Source organism: Monopterus albus, unplaced genomic scaffold, assembly GCF_001952655.1.
Source record: "Monopterus albus unplaced genomic scaffold, M_albus_1.0 scaffold362.1, whole genome shotgun sequence".
Lineage (NCBI taxonomy): Eukaryota > Metazoa > Chordata > Actinopteri > Synbranchiformes > Synbranchidae > Monopterus > Monopterus albus.
The window spans coordinates 518831-535129 of record NW_018128242.1 but is presented as its reverse complement, the minus strand read 5'-3'; the positions used below and the strand labels follow the sequence as shown (position 1 = coordinate 535129).

Here is a 16299-nt window from a genome sequence, read left to right as displayed (position 1 = left end):
GTGTGTGTTTGTGTGTCACCTTGACCAGGTGCGGTGCATCATGTCTGTTGAGGGTGTATTTGGGCAGCTGGTCTCTGTGTGTCACCCACGGGTGTCTGAGGACCTGACCTGCCGTCAGCCGCTGGTGGGGGTCTACGTGCAACATCTTAGACACCAGGTCCTGAAGGGAAGAGGAAACACATGAGCTGTAGTTCACGTGTGAATACAACTCACCCTCTGCTGACCTGAAACATTTACAGCACAGTTCATGGAAATCCAAAATGTGCCCAGAGAATAAGAGGAAGAAAGGAGGGAAAGACTGAACGTTCAAAGGCGTGTTTGGGTGACCCGAGAGCAGCAGCAGTCATTAGAAACTTACGTAAATATGAGAAGGAGAAACTGATTTACTCCCAGCACAATAATTCGCCTTCACCTTGGTGTGTCCATTACATCAGTATGAAGAGTCTACACACTCCTTGTTATGTATTTATGAGGAAACAGTTCCACACCTTAGCCTCAGCAGAAACAGAGTTCCAGTATCCTCCACTGAGCGAGAACTTCCCACTACCAACACGAGCCAGAATCTCCTCCGGTGTGTCCTCTGGACCGTTAGCAAACGGAGTGAAGCTGCAGTTGGATGAAAAGAGCAAAGGATACGTCGAAAAACAGGAAAAAGTGACGCTAATAAACACGGCCATAGGCCTGATTCTTGGACATTTTGCACAGCGAGACTCAGGGGCCAGAGAGTCCTGGGTCCTGTTTACCCAGAAGTATTTTGAAGGATTTTCCAAATGCATTTCTACAAATACACTTACATTTCCACATGCATTTCCCAAAGCGACATTTAAGAAAGAGTATACATATGTACACCCTTAAGAGCTTTTTACTGTTGGCTGTCTGTGGTGCTGAGGCTGATATCAAACACACTATTCTATAAATTTTTAAACATATAAACACATTCCTACTGCTGCTGACGGAGGAATGAACTGAAACAATCAAACTGTGGTCTTTGCTTTCTCCTCCAGCTCCAGGAGCTTCTCAAGATACTGGTAGTTTCATGTACAGTACTTTATAAGAGCGTCTTCACTTTGATGCTTTAGGGAAACACCTCTTAAGCTTAAGAAGCTTCTAAGACGGATGCAACTATCATCGTAGATGCTTTGAGAAATACAGCCCTGGATGTTTAACTTCCAAGCATTTCCCCTCCCAGGAAGGTACCATGTAATATTCTGATGTTATTAGTTGTTTGTTTTTACACCTACCCGGTTAGCATTGTGTACAGTAGGACTCCAAGACTCCAGATGTCACAGGCTGCATCATAACCCTGCTTCTTTAACACCTGCCAGGAACACAACACAACAACTTTCTTTAATCTGACGCTGCTGCGTCCTCAGTAGCTTCAGCGCCTTCTAAATGATCTCAGTGACCTTATACCTTGATGAAATACTCTTGTCAGCTGTGCAATTGTGTTCATATGACTGTCTTTTATTATGACTTTTGCTTTTAGTACTTCATTTCATCTTTCGTTTTCTGTTTGGTTTAGCCTTTGTTACACAGGTGGGCAGCAAAGAAGAAAAATCGGACTTTTCAACAACAACAGATTAAATTCGTCATATAAAGAAAAAAGGAAGAAAGAGAAAAAACACTGATGTCAGACAAAAACGTTGGGCTTCAGGAGACAACCCTGACGAACCTCTGGTGCAACAAAGTTGGCAGTGTAGCACGGCGTCATGAGCAAGCCGTTCTCCGCTCTCAGCTGTTTGGCAAAGCCAAAGTCACAGATCCTGATGGACTCAGCGTTCCCGCTCTCATCCACATAGAGGATATTACTGGGCTTCAGGTCTCTGTGCACAACCTGCAAACACAAATGAAAGGACAGCGTCAAAGAGAATCCCAGTTCCCTTATTTTATCGTTCCTCAGTTCTAGCTTGACCTGGAAGTCATTCTGGTTCCTCTCATGCAATTAGAGGAACTGAGATTCACATTCAGTGTTGAAAATGTCATAGGAAAACTACTGTATGTGTTGAAACTTTAGGAGCAGTATCAAGTTCCATGATTGGTTGTTTACTCCTATTGCTGGATGTGATTATTTTAGGGGACATTCAGTGCAGGCAAGTCAAGAAGCGTATAGAGCATGAAACATAAAATATGTCATCTTTAGTTTTCAAACACCATAAACAGGAGAGGATAGTGATATGTGTTTCAGAGACACATACCCCCTGTACATGCAGGTACTCCACTGTCTTGGTGATGGTGTAGAGAACGGCGCTGGCTTCTCTCTCAGAGAAGAACTTCTGTCGAAGGATTTTGTCCAGCAGCTCTCCTCCTTTCATCAGCTCTGTGACCAGGAACACTGACCGGCCGTCATCATACACCTACGACATGCACACAAACCAACACACACTTCTGTCACTGAACTGTTGTGTGAATAGTTCTTTCTGGCCAGTTTCCTCCTTCAAACGTGACTCAGCTGAATCTAGTGCAGCAGCTTCAGGATGGAGATGGGCTGGCTCATTCAGTGACAAATGCTACCTTTGTTTTATAAAACTGCAAACTGCATAACTTTGAGCTTCAAACAAACCCAGACATTTAAAGACATCAGCTTGGCCTATGAAAAACTGTGAAGTTTCTGTCTCTAATGAATTTTTATACAATTGTTTCACTGAGAAAATAAACTCCAGACTGATAAACAATGACGATCTTTAGTTGCTGCCGCCAACAAGTCAAACTGTTGAGAACAGGATGGATGTGAGGCCGCTGTGACCTTAAGCTTTGACTTTTGACCACCAATATCTAATCAGTTCATCACTGAGTCCAAGTGGACGTTTGTGCCAGTTTTGAAGAAATTCCTTCATCCCTGAGACATTACATTAATGAGAATGGGACAGACAGAAGGACAATCCAAAAACAAAAAATGGATTCCAGTACGACTGTCTTTTGTTAATGGCACCGGTCCCAGTGAGGGCACGTTCACCCAGCAGTAAGATGACAGTTCAACTCTGAGAGTGAGCCACAGGAAAACAAACTGGAGTAAAAGCATCAGCACCACAGGCCACCACAGAGACACTCCCCAGATTTTAGATTTTCAGGTCTTGCCTCACTCATACACAGGAGAGATGTATTTTCAGAATAAGATGCTGCTTTGAGACAGGAGTTCAACTTGAAGTGAGCAATTATAAAAAAAATCACAGTACTGCTGAGCACCAGGATTCCCTGAGTGAATCTCCCTCAGTATGACTCACATCCTTGAGGGTGATGATATTGGGGTGCTGTCCGTATCTCAGTAGGATCTCCACCTCCTCTGTCGGGTCTCTCTTGGCTTTGTTGATGATCTGTAACACAGACGAGCAGCTTTCACAGAGGTAGGAAGATGCACGTAGACATCACGCCACAAACTCTTGCTTTACCTTGACTGCGTACTCCATGCCAGTTCCTTTGTGTATGCAGCGTTTACAGATGGAGTAGGAGCCGACGCCGATGTCCTCTTTGATCTCGTAGGCATCTGAGAAGTGGGATGTGCTTCTGTGGAGCTGCTACACAAACATACACATGCACAACAGATACACTTATTATGATTAATAACTTGTGACTGCACTGCGCTGGGGTCGGCTGGCCCGCCTCCACTGGTGTTACTGTGTTTACACAGCCATTCTTGAACTGTTACCTGCATAGTAACACTAGCAGGTAACAGTTCTCTGTACCTAAGGTCCAAGCAGAACATGTGTGCAGCTCCCTGGACATAGACTGTTTTTCAAAGTTTTACATTTTTTACCGTCTCTTATTCAGTGTGTTTTATGGGGTTTTGATTTGTATCTATGACATACTGTTTAGTAGGGGGCGTGATGGATTCTTCTGTAATGTTTGGTCAGGACACTCTTGAACAATCTCACTGAGATTTACCTGGTTAAATAAGGGTTAAAAGAAAGAATGAAATACATTTAAAATAAGGGATATTTGGATTTAATATTGATTGTTTCTTTAAACTGGATATTTTCCTCTGGAAGACTTTCGTGACAAGTAAAAATGCTTCAGAGAAACCATCCCACTATGGAAAAGATGACTTGTACTCTTTCTACAAGGCTGAAACAACTTGTCTTTATCATCAGACAATAACGCTATGCCCCTGTGTAACGTACTGTAGCTGTGTATATGTCTCCTTTGTTGTAGACTTCATAAGATTAAAATGACATAAAAAATAACAGTAAATATAGTTTTTTTCCTCTGAGACATGTTAAATTAGTGAATACAAGTGTGTTTGTACCTGTACAATGGTATTGGGCACTGGTTGTGTTTCATCCTCTGTTATAGCCACGAAACTGAACCCTCTGAACAGCTGGCGGGCGTTAGCACTCACAGGGATTCCCGGAGAGTCTGAGACACACACAGGAACAGCTCAATGAATTCAGATTTTACTGAGAGCGTGGTTCAGCTCTGCAGGCGGAGTGACAGTCTCACCTCTGGGGGTTTTAGCTGTGAACTCAGGATCAAAATAGAACGTGTCATCGGGTCGCCCTGCAGCTGGTTTGAAGGGAGGGTGGATCTCTTGGCGGTACAGCTTCTGCAGACAGAAGGAAAATCGTCAGACAAATCAAACCGGGGAAAAGCGATGACAGAAATAAGCTTTTGGTTGTTTCTGCATGTCTGTAAAACACTGACGTTCCAGTCGATGCTGCTGAAGAAGCAATGCCTCTTGATCTCCTCGACTCCATCTGGTCCAGCTCCTGCACATAAACACATCAGCTGTCAGAGCAGCGGAGACCAGCAGGGGGCAGGGAACCACAGCCTCACTGCTTCATCATTAGAGTGAAACTCCTCACTGTTCAAAATCACAGAACCCAAGTTTAAATTCTGCTCCAAAAATACCAAATCTGTCAGACCTTAGTTGGACAGATTGAAGAGTAAACGTTAAATAGTATAAATAGTTTCAGTGAAGAGCGGGATCAGATGCTACAGTCAGAGTGAAATCTGATTAGGCTTCCAACCTTAATCGAGTACTTCTCAGTTCGAGTGTTACCTAGTCTGTTGGCTGGGTTACGCTTGAAAAGATTCCTGAGGAGACTCTGAGCTTCTGAACTCAGAAACTGAGGCATCCCTAACTTGGCTCTGTGGAAAAACAGAAAAATGAGCGTTAGAGAAACAGAATAACTGCAGAGAGGTGCAGATGTCTCCAGATGGCCATATTGTATATCCAAACTGAAAGTATATGAAAGACTAGCCTATGAAATGTTGCACACAGGAAACACTCAGCATTCTGCACACTGAGCATTTTTCTACACTGAGAGAGACGACAGAGGAAAAGGAGGGGTTAATATTTACTGTTTTTTTGACAGACTAACATGATTAGATTTTCCCTCCTAATCTTTGTTCACCTCCTGTGTCTCTTCCCTCTGAACACTCAAATCCATTTCTCTTATCTCGCCTCTTCTTCCTGCACACTGCATTTTATCTCCTCTAATATAAATCATTCACTTTCGCTCACTCAGTCTCTCTTGGTTTCTCCTCGGATGTACAGCAACCTGTAATTAAAGCTGTTAGCTGGTGACGGGATAGCAGTTTACGGACAGTATAAAGTGTCTTACTTGAGAATCATGGTCATCGTCTCTTTCCGGTCTTTGCCTTGAAACGGCAGTGTTCCAGTTAGCATCTCAAACTAAAAGAGAGAACAACACGCAGCGTTACACTTTGCAACGGCTCCTTGAAAGGATCAGACAGTGGTAAAGTCTGCACACAGTGACCTCTACAACAGGGACGACATAACTGAATAAACTCTGAGACCAGAACACCTTCTGTGATGCAATAAACACCACCATGGTCACAGAAAAGATCAGAACAAATAATCGCATGATAGTAGCAGAAGTATTTTGCTGACAGATCAGTTCAGTGTATTGCTTGGTGCCAGATAGCAGAGGACGCCTTCACAGGTCTGCGGAGTCCAGGTCTTGACGAGTCAGAGCTGCTGCTTTGGCAGCAAAAAAGGACCTACACAAAATTAAGCAGGTGGTTTTCATGTTGTGGCTGATTGGTGTAGATCTAATTGGTAGAAGTCAAAAGTATTTCTGCAGCTTTATCAAACGTAAGTGAACACAAACCACAGGGAGGAACAAGACAAATATCCCTTTCTGCCACCTGCGAACCAGCAGCAGTGTCCTCTCACCATGAGTACGCCGTATGACCACCAGTCAGCGCTGTGTGTGTGTCCTCGCCTGTTCACCACCTCAGGAGCCATGTACTCCACTGTCCCACAGAAGGAGTAGGCCTTGTTCTCGTGGTCTATCGACTCCTTACTGAGGCCAAAGTCTGAACACAAACACGTAGGCAGAAGTCAGAGATGAAGGAGGTATCACAGTTTACAGCAGCAGGAGCTGCAGTCAGAGCACGTGCAAGCAGAAACGAAAGCAGGAGTACACGTACTGTAAGCAGGCAAAACAGGCACAAGTACACAAAGGTGTAATATTACGCACCCGTCAGCTTGATGTGTCCATCCTCATCAAGAAGGATGCTGAAACAACACAAACGCTTTTTATATTCTGAAGGACACGTCTGCAGGCAAACGTTTGTAATGCAGCAGGACTCTGTGTGTGTGTGTGTGTGTGTGTGTGTGTCTGTGTGTGTGTGTCTGTGTGTGTAAGCCTACTTCTCAGGCTTGAGGTCTCTGTAAATGATGCCGAGGCCATGAAGGTGATCGAGGGCCAGAGCAAGTTCTGCCAGGTAAAACTTCACATCCTCCTCTGTGAACATTACCTACAACACACACGCGCACACACACACAGTGGTAAAAACATTCAAACTGTTACTTAAGCAAAAGTACAAAAGCATTAGCATCAAAATAAACTTGAAACAGCAACAATAAAAGTACTCGTACACATTTCACATTAATGTATATCAATTTCTTAGACAGTTATTGATGCGTTATCATGTTCATCATGCTGCAGGCGGCAAAGGTGGAACTAAAGTTAACTACCTGATATACTCTGAAGTACTGTTTTGTTTTATACTTTTTGGGCCCCAGGGAGATTTTTTGTTGCAGTACCACGAGTGGCCACTGGGAAAAGCTCGCTGAAAACGGCTGAGCGGTGCCACTAGCTTTCTAACAGCGCATCCATTCTATTTAATGCAACGAAGCCAAAACAGGTGTTACCTCCTTAGAGAGACGAGTGAAGAGATCTCCCCCTCTGAGAAAATCCAAGATCAAGTAGAGCTTCCCCTCTGTCTGAAACGCTGCAAGGAGGAAGGAAGTAAGTGAATTAAGACACAATCTGAGAAGTTTCTCTACTTGCTGAAATTTTCCACTGCCAAGTGTGTTGCCTGCTAGAAGAGATGTAATGAGCTCCGATCGGCTGCTATAGTGCTGGTGACTCATCAGGGAGATCTGACTCACCGTAGTGCAGCTTGACAATAAAGGGGTGATTGACCTCTACCAGGATGTCTCGCTCCATCTTTGTCCTGACCCGGTCACGCACTGGAAACACACACACGAAGAGAAAGTGGGGAAAAAAAAAACAACCAGATAAGCTCTCCCTGAAAAGCCCAAATCAAACAGTCTCACTTATTCAGCTTTGATTTTGGCTGGAGGCTCCTAGATGGCAGCAGATGAGTAACTGAATCAAGAAAAGCATCAAGAAAAGAAACTGGAAGACAAAATGATAGACAGAAAGAAGCAAATTCAGACAAAGAGGAAGCCAGAAAAACCCCAGAAATAAGCTGCATGTACACACAAAAATAAAGGAGTAGGGTGTGTTTCTTTCCACTGGCAGATGTGACATGAACATCACTTTAGGAATCTGTTTCTTCTCTTCCTCTCTGCCTACACCTCTGTAGCTCTCTGTCTCATGGTAATTTGTGAAGTCACATTGTGGTGAGGCTGATTGCACAAACAAAAACAAACACACTGGATCCACTTGTGAACAGTTTTCCACTGAAACTAATGCAGACAACTTAATTCACAAAAAGCTCTTCTGTGAGTCCAGAGCAGCACAAGTCAACAAACAAGGCTGTTCCCCAGCTCAGGACAAATTCAGTTACACACATTTTTTTTAAGGAACCTAAATATACCTGAAGGTTCACCAGCAAAAAAACTTATGATCTCATAACTGTTGCATCCACCTGTGCTTTTACTTAAAATGGAATTTGTTGTTTATTGGGTTTGAACACATTTCAGGGAAAGTGTCATTTTGTAGAAAGCAACTGTCTTGCTCTGTCTTCACCTTTCAGTGTGGCCTTCTTCAGGACCTTCATGGCGTACAGCTGACCGGCATCTGGTCCCGTGATCTTCCTCACCAGGAACACCTGGACACACACAGACAGACGTATGCATTTATTTTATGTGATGTGCTCAGTAGAGTAAGTGCTGAAGGGTTTCTAGGTCATACTTATGTAAATTAACAAGCACACGCAGACACACAGCAGGGATGCTAATTGTTCATTCATAAAGATGATGGTACTCAGAGCAAGTGTGAAGGGCCCTTAGCCTGCCGTCTCCATGGCAACAGGCTCTCAAACACTGGCGCTAGAAAAACATTACATGCAATTGAGTGGAAATGAAACACACTTACACAAACACTTAAGGCTGACTCACATACAAGCGCTGGCAGGTAAATAAACACTCACACACCTTGCCAAAAGAGCCTTGTCCCAGAACTTTACGCAGCTCAAACTGTCGCGGGTCGGCCTTCTCTGACCCCTCCTTCACGTGATGAGTGATGTTGATCTCTTTGATTGGCATGTCATCCTGTAAACACACACAGACAGACACACCGGTGAAGCAGAACACTTGCTGGCCGGTCACTTTCTTGATCAAAACGATGAAGAGCTGCTGGTTTTATCTTATCAAGTTGGGTCATGATTTGCTGCTTTTGTTCATACAGACAGGCAACAAACACTTTTCTGCAAATACCTCTGCACTTTTACACAAGTCGGATTTTGAATCCAGGACATGGACTTGTATTATTGTATTATAGTATTCCTGCACGGTTTTATTGTTACTTTTTAACATATAGTAAGTAAAGGATCCAAGCACTTCTTCCACCACTGGTTACAGGTCGGTTCTGTGGGTGTATTCAGACAAACAGAACACAGAGCAGCAGGCGACAGACAGACCCGGGTGTTTCAGTGTGAAGGTGGACTTTTCCCTTTTTTCTATACTTCACATGAATCACACAACAGGTTGAACAGAGTTCCGAATGTTCGTCACCCGCATGGCGGGACATCATGACACACACACACACACACACACACACACACACACACACACACGGATGCACACACAGTTGACATGGAGCTGCCCCGATACCTGCTTCCACCTGCAGCTCAGTGACTAATGATACCATACTGTGTGAGCCTGTGTGTACTCAGCGACAGCAGCCATGCACCAATCTTCACCTGAAGCTCCCCAGTCTGCTTTGTGTGCTCAGGATATTGATGCAATAAACCCAACAGGTAAACACATCCAGACTGTGTTTGCACCTGTCAACAACCTCTTCCCGCTTTCTCATCTTCTCTATATTCCTTTCGTCTTTCTCCGTCTATATTTCTATTGCCTCCTCCTTTTCTCGTACCTGCAGTTCCCAGGTGCTGGCTGCCAGGTGTCCCAGTGCATTATGGGTCCTGCAGTCCCGACTGCAGCCGAGGCTCTGTGGTGCCAGCATGCTCCTGTGCGACGACTATGAGGTGACAGAATGGAGCTCGTGTTTCATCTCCCACTCCCTTCCTCTGTGCCTACCTCTCACAGCCTCAGAGAAATCTTCGCCTCCCTCCCTCACCCACTAAGTCTTTCTCACTTTTTCTATCTTTATTTGAGCTGTTGTCAGATCTTGTCTCCACTTTGCGCCTCTCTCTATCTTCTTCATGGGAAAAGGTTTAGTCTGGAGCGGAAAGGGGCGGAGCCAGAAGCACAGTGGTGGAGGAAGTGTTCAGGTACTTTAACTATAAGAAGGGTTTTTCCAGCCGCCAGAAGTCATGTCAAACAGCCATGGAGGAGCTGTGGGCAGCTAAAAGTCTGAACCAGCAGCTGCCAGAGTGAAGAGGTGGCGTCTCTTGCACAGAGAGAGAGGGACAAAGAAAGAGCAACAACCAGGGTTAACATGGGTTTGGCTATTTGACATGGAGAGGGTTAAAAGCAGCCAGAGGACTCAGACTGGATCCAGATGTGGCCTTCTTCCTTCTGGATGTGTTAGTATCTAAAGCTAACCTGTTTGTTTTGGTAGCATTAGCCACCTAGCATGGTCAGGATTTTACCTTTTGTGTTGAATTAAAGTGATTTTAATTTAGGAGGAACTGGAGCTTAGTGTAACGTCAGCAGTAACCAGAGTGTTCTACTGTTAGCCAGCTAACACTAGCTTCAGAATGGAGGCTGTAGTTTGTCCCAACCAGGCACCTGTAGTTTATGCTGTCATTAGGAAATAAGATGTGATGGTTAGAGATCGGTTAGGAGCAGGTAATGATATCACTTTGGTTTGCGTCTCACTGGAGCCTCTAGGCTGAAAAGACATTAGGTAGAGGAGCTTTAAGTAGAAGCACAGGAGGGTTATCAGCAAGGTTTAAGTCCTCATAATGCACAATAGCTCCTTTCACACATGGTTACACTGCATGTCATCAAGTACAGAACATCACACTGCATGTAAATGAGACTGAGGTGACTGGACACAGACTTGGGACACAGTTCAGTGCTGAGAGACTGCAGCTAACTGACAAACAAAACCAGTTCGGATGCTGCTGACTGTTTAAAAGGCGCAGAGTTAAGAAATGTTGACATGTTGAATATACACAAGTGTGTGTTTGTGAGTCAGAACACAGATGGAGGATCAGAGCCCAACAGGATGCTCATGTAGCACCTCTTAATCACAGGATTAAAACTGAAAACCCTGCACCTGTGCGCTGTACACACACGGGATGCAAAATAACACACCTGCATACAATTTACCTGCTTCTAACCTGTTATTGTCCCCGTTTACACAAATGTATATTTAAAAACAGATGCAGCAGGGATGAGGCTCTTCCACAAGGATGACATAAACCTTTTTACTCCAAACCGATTATCCTGTAGCTTGGTGGAGCGAGCGTCCCTTTAACTTGAAGACATCAACGTGGGGTTCACAAGCTGAAACATCCATGTAAAGTGCTCATACAGATAATAAACCTTTCCCTGTTTTGTTCTTGTCCTCGCTCATTCATTTCTGTTTTCAACAAAGATCAACTCATTTATTTCATCACGGTAACTGACCGCAGCTAATTATAAGTCTTTTGGTGGAAAAACTGTTAGACTATATATATTCCATAACAGGCTATTTTTATATGCCTCAAAACATCTATGGAGGAGGATCTTTAAATCTACACCACAATAAAGTGTGAAAAAGTCAGGGTGTGTGAAAACTTCCTGAAGCCACTATATATACAGATAAGTCGAGTTGTTCCGGCAGCAAACAAACAAAAGAGCACATAACCAGTGCATTCAACAGGTTTCCAGTGAGCAGCCCCTAGCACAGCTGCAGAGGACGCTTGTCTGCCCACCACTGGGGCTCATTAGGAGGCCTCCTGAGCAGAATGAATCAGTATTATGATGTGATCCAGTTGTGCACAGAGCAGCAGCAGACACATCACAGCAGTCCCATTGAATTAACTTAAACTCGGCACACGTTTTTAACCTCTGGTCAGACAGAGGATGTGTCTGGCTGCAGGCAGGTTTTCTTATTATGCACAATGAAAAATTTAAATACTCACTACTGCTCCTGAACACGGGTTCATGTAAGAGGACTGAGATGGGTAAAACAGTGAAAAGAGGCAAATTCTCACATCTGAAGAGGGAATAAAAGCCCAATATTTAGCTTTATCATTGAAAAACCATTAATCAGATATCAAAACTGTTGTTAATCAACTACTTGTTCCAGCCTTTAGAAACGATGCCCATCTCTAACAGCAAGTGTCTCTATCCTGATGAAGAAAACCCTGAAATATGATTTTGTCAATTCAAACCAGTTTGTTCCAGTACAGACATGTTTGAGTATCAGGACAGGTCAGTGCCAGAGATGATAGTGGTAACACGACTCCCCAGCACCAACACCGTCCATGTACACACATAGAGAAACACAAAGAGTTCAACAACTTACAGCTGGATATCCTTTTTGCTAGGTGCAGGTCTGGTGCAGAGCTGCCTGGGCTAACATGAAAACTCATCCCAGTATACCACCATTTACACTCACATGACTGATACAGAGAGTCTCCAACAGGAGCAGCCACAGCTGAGGACATAAAAAAACTATACAACAGGTGATAAGAGTTATGTAGAAATGGCTGTTTAAGTGAAGAAGGAATTACCAAAGGAGTTCAATAACTTGACAAATAAAATGAGACTGATGAGATACACAGACACAGAAAAACCTACCAGAGAAGACACTCATGACTACTCACAGTTGCACTAGGGTGTGCTGGTCCACAACATTCTAAACCTGTCTCCACAGTTTTGCTGGTAAACAGCCCTGGTTGCTCCCTTTGGTCACTGTCAAAGGTCTGGGTCAGCTGCTGCTGGTTGGTATCCGACCCGGTGAGCAGCCAAAGGGTTCGGAGCAACTTCAGGCCACTCCTCAGTGCTCGGACAAGGCTGGTGATGGCGCACATGCATGCCGGCTTGGCCTCTGCTGTGCAGTGCGTCATCATGGACTGAACTGAGACGAGTCTGAGCAACAGTGTGGCAGTGAGCAATCGGGACTCGGACAAGCAACGAGCGTGTGTGTCAGTGTGAGGGGATACCCAGAGGCAGGGGAGGGGGGGCGGATCCAAACTGGGATGGGAAGTGGGATCTCTCCCTGCACCTCCACCCTCCTTCTCCACTAGCATGCAGCTGTGACCTTCCACCCAGAGTTTCCAGAAGGTGTCCTGGAGATCCCCATTCCCTCAGCAGTCACGTTGCTCCCTGACCAATGACTAAACATCACGAGAAGACCACCTCCCACTGCAACATGCACACTTCAGCAAAAACATCAGTGACTCAGACACAATTGTCAAACGAGTGTGTGACATTTAGTGCAAAAATGAATTAATACACTCATTTTCTCTTCAGGTTGCTGCCGGCACAAACACACACACATACTGAAATGTCTTAGGTTTTTATTGGTTGAGAAACGGATTGATCTGAAGTCCGCAACTAACCAGAGTCTACTCATCAGTTAGTTAACTATTTTAATAATAGTGCTTTCAGTGTTTGTTTTTTTAGAAAAATGCCAACTATTTCCAGGTTCCATGACATCCATGGATAGATTACTGAAAGGGCCCACTGAGCACAGGGGCCCTCAGGGAGTCGGGGGGCCCCTGGAGTTTGCCTACAAAACAGCCCAGAAAGAGACACAAAGTAACCAAAGAGACCAAGAACAGAGACGCAAATGACCACAGAGACTCTAAACAATTATAAAGAGACAGAAAATTACCACAAACTGACCATAAAAGACAAACTCACCACAAAGAGACCAGCGTGTTTTTCAGTCTGGGGGTCTTGCTTCTATGTGTGTGTGTGCTGGGGGGAGGTTATTGACTAATTAATCTAATTTCTGCAGCTCTATTTAAGAGTCTTTTATGTAAGTAACAAATGATATAATACACTCACAAAAATAAGATGACGCACGGGCAACTGTGACGCACACAAATCAAATGTCCCCAAAAGCCACAGCCACCCGCTGCAGCAGTCCAACACTTGAGCACAGACACAATGTGGACGTGGTCTCCTTGCCCAAAACCCTCCACCTGTCACAACCCACAATCACAAACACAATGCCAACACAGACTGCTGACAGGATGTGTGACATTCCTTGGATTACCTCCACCTGTTGTCACCTTCTCTCAGTTCGCACTGGTTTCCACACACAATGGCAAGACCATGAAGAGGACTGGGTCAAACCTACCGGGTGAACTTCCGTGTTAAAGCTCCGCTGACTGAAGGGCATTTGTTACATTCCATTAAATCTCTTAGCACAAAGCTGGCATGTACCGAGTCAGTACAATCAAGTGTTAGCATGGAGCAGCAAAGCATATGCGTATCTGTTTTATCACTGAGCAGGTACGTTCAAATAGAAGAGCTACTCATTTTAACACCTCGTACCTGCAAAGTAGGCGTTTGGTAAACTGTGCTTGGAAAGCTGTACATGGCTGAGTTTATAAAGCTAATGGATCATTTTATGGGCGTGAGACAGGAAATGAGTGAGAAATGATGCCACATTTCCAGCATCACTCACATGTCCCTTATTAACTCTGCTAATAAAAATAGAAGCATGTGGGCCTTTGGTAAAAACACCAACCACACTGCTCTCATGTACTGTTATCCCTAGGTGTGTGTGTGTCTGTGTGCACGTCATTCAGTGTAGGTGTGGACAGGTTTAAGCACCATTTCAAGGTTCAGGTTCAGGCCGAATGTCAAGGCCAATGTGCTAATGGTAGCTGTCTCACTGCGATAGCGACTGTTAACTCAAGGATTTGACAAACATGATTCAGTCCAAAATGCCATGACCAGGAGAGCATCGCCCCAATGACACTGTCCTACAGTAAAATACAACAGTATTTGTCATTTGTACGAGCAGGTTACTGTTATGTGTTAGTTTGGTGACACATTGACACAAGGAAATAGGGTTTTCCCCCCCCCCAAGAGATTTAGTTTCTAAATGTAACAGTGTGGTTTTGTTCCTAAACGTGACCGAGTTCCTTTTTTATAAACCTAATCTAGTATGAACCAATATTTTTTTGCTCCTGAACCTACCCTGGTAATTTTTTCCTAAACCTAAGCTAATAGTTTTTGTGCCTAAATATAATCAAGTGTTTTGTGTGGCAAGATGTAATGAAACATAATGGTTTCATAATCCTGTTTATGACAGTTTCCAAGATGACAGGGTTCCAGTAGCTTCCTGCTAGCTAGCCATGGTGTTTATGGCTGTTTCCATGGTGACAAAGGTACAAGTTTGATATGTGTGTGTGTGTGTAAGCGGCTCTGGACTGAGCAGGGTCCCATCCCGGACAATCTGCGGTCCCTGAGTTGAGCCCCTTACGCAATCAAAGTAACAGGCCGGATGGACACCACATACAAGCTTGTAGTTATCAGGTTACAGTCCATCCATCCAACCCAGAACCTTCTTGCTGTGAAGCGACAGCACTAACCACTGCTCCACCATTGATCGAGAGGATGCAAACAAAGAGAAACTAAAGATGAGGAGAGAAGCCGATGTAGGAGGGAATGTGATAAAGGAGGGAGGTGGATTTGCAGCAGAGGCCAAACTTTACAGCACAGAGAGAGGGAGAGAGCATTAAGCATAGATGAGGAGGAGCAGAGGGAGGACATCATCATTAATTCAGGAGCTAGCAAGATGAGCTCCTCAATCACTGCTCTGTGCGCGCGCACACACACACACACGGTGTCTCGGTAGCAGCAGATGAAGCTGTTTGAATCCTCTCCCTCGTTCTGCCGTCAACTGATCTGCTAAAACGGACACAGAGCTGAGTAGACTGAAGGGATTCAGGAGATAAGACTGAGCAGTGAGTGGGAGGAAATGGTTTTTTGTAAACAACTGTGAGCTAGTCAAGAGCATGTCCCAGTTGGATCCTCAGAACAAGAGATGAGAAATATTGTTAGAATATCTGTTTTTAAGTCAGTGGCACACACCTTTGTACATTAAGACTTAGACAGAACATTTTAGTGAGACATATTCGATGTGCTGTGTGTTGCTAACAGTGAGCTGAAGGCAAAGATGACACTGTTAATGAACCAGATAAAACATTCAGGTATTTAAAATTAGTTACTTTGTTTCTGACTGTACAACATTCCATTAGAATGGTACCTACTAATATGTACAGTACTGTTGTAGTTGAGACCAGTTAAACTCAACCAAGACCGGACTGGTACAGTTAAACTGAATTTGATAGTTTGATAGCCCCGACTCGCCTGTGTATAAGTGGCACTAATGACACTACTGTATATAGCAGTGACGTTATGGAATGCGTTTCCCAATAAAATTCTCAAAAATTATGTGAAAACGTCAGTGTTTTAGTATGGCCAACAGGAGGCCCCTGTTGGCAGTCTGAATTTGACTGTAGGCGTACTACACTATGTAGGAGCTATTTATGTTATTTAATATTTCCAGGTTGTTTAATATTTTTGTAGTAGGCTTTTGGTTGATCTTGGTCTCAGGACCGGTATCTAGACCAAGACTGATCTCAAGAGCGATCTTGGGTACGCTTACGTTTTTGCATAATTGTGGGGAATTTTTATTTGGAAACGTATTCAATAACGTCACTCTTATATAGTGTCATTGGTGTCACTGAAACGCGGCGAGACAATACGACAAACTATCA

General features: G+C 44.1%; 1 protein-coding gene across 4 annotated transcripts in view; it reads right to left on the bottom strand.

Moving 5' to 3' along the window:
* The window catches only part of rps6ka3b (ribosomal protein S6 kinase, polypeptide 3b), a 39242-nt gene that overhangs the window by 2477 nt on the left and 20466 nt on the right, over window positions 1-16299 (bottom strand). Inside the window, exons 1-20 of one of the 4 annotated variants that reach the window (XM_020585322.1) lie at window positions 12382-12480; window positions 8591-8707; window positions 8184-8265; window positions 7358-7438; window positions 7118-7197; window positions 6614-6720; window positions 6441-6478; window positions 6134-6276; window positions 5559-5629; window positions 4994-5082; window positions 4636-4700; window positions 4435-4537; window positions 4241-4350; window positions 3387-3509; window positions 3222-3311; window positions 2196-2354; window positions 1673-1834; window positions 1242-1318; window positions 489-606; window positions 20-160 (exon numbers count right to left, since the gene is read on the bottom strand). In XM_020585322.1, coding sequence (XP_020440978.1) covers window positions 20-160; window positions 489-606; window positions 1242-1318; window positions 1673-1834; window positions 2196-2354; window positions 3222-3311; window positions 3387-3509; window positions 4241-4350; window positions 4435-4537; window positions 4636-4700; window positions 4994-5082; window positions 5559-5629; window positions 6134-6276; window positions 6441-6478; window positions 6614-6720; window positions 7118-7197; window positions 7358-7438; window positions 8184-8265; window positions 8591-8701 — 1950 coding nt within the window. In that variant the 5' untranslated portion in view covers window positions 8702-8707; window positions 12382-12480. Of the gene's footprint in view, window positions 1-19; window positions 161-488; window positions 607-1241; window positions 1319-1672; window positions 1835-2195; window positions 2355-3221; window positions 3312-3386; window positions 3513-4240; window positions 4351-4434; window positions 4538-4635; window positions 4701-4993; window positions 5083-5558; window positions 5630-6133; window positions 6277-6440; window positions 6479-6613; window positions 6721-7117; window positions 7198-7357; window positions 7439-8183; window positions 8266-8590; window positions 8708-9533; window positions 9555-12381; window positions 12481-16299 lie in introns of those variants that run through there. The other 3 variants (XM_020585321.1, XM_020585324.1, XM_020585323.1) reach the window with 3 other exon arrangements.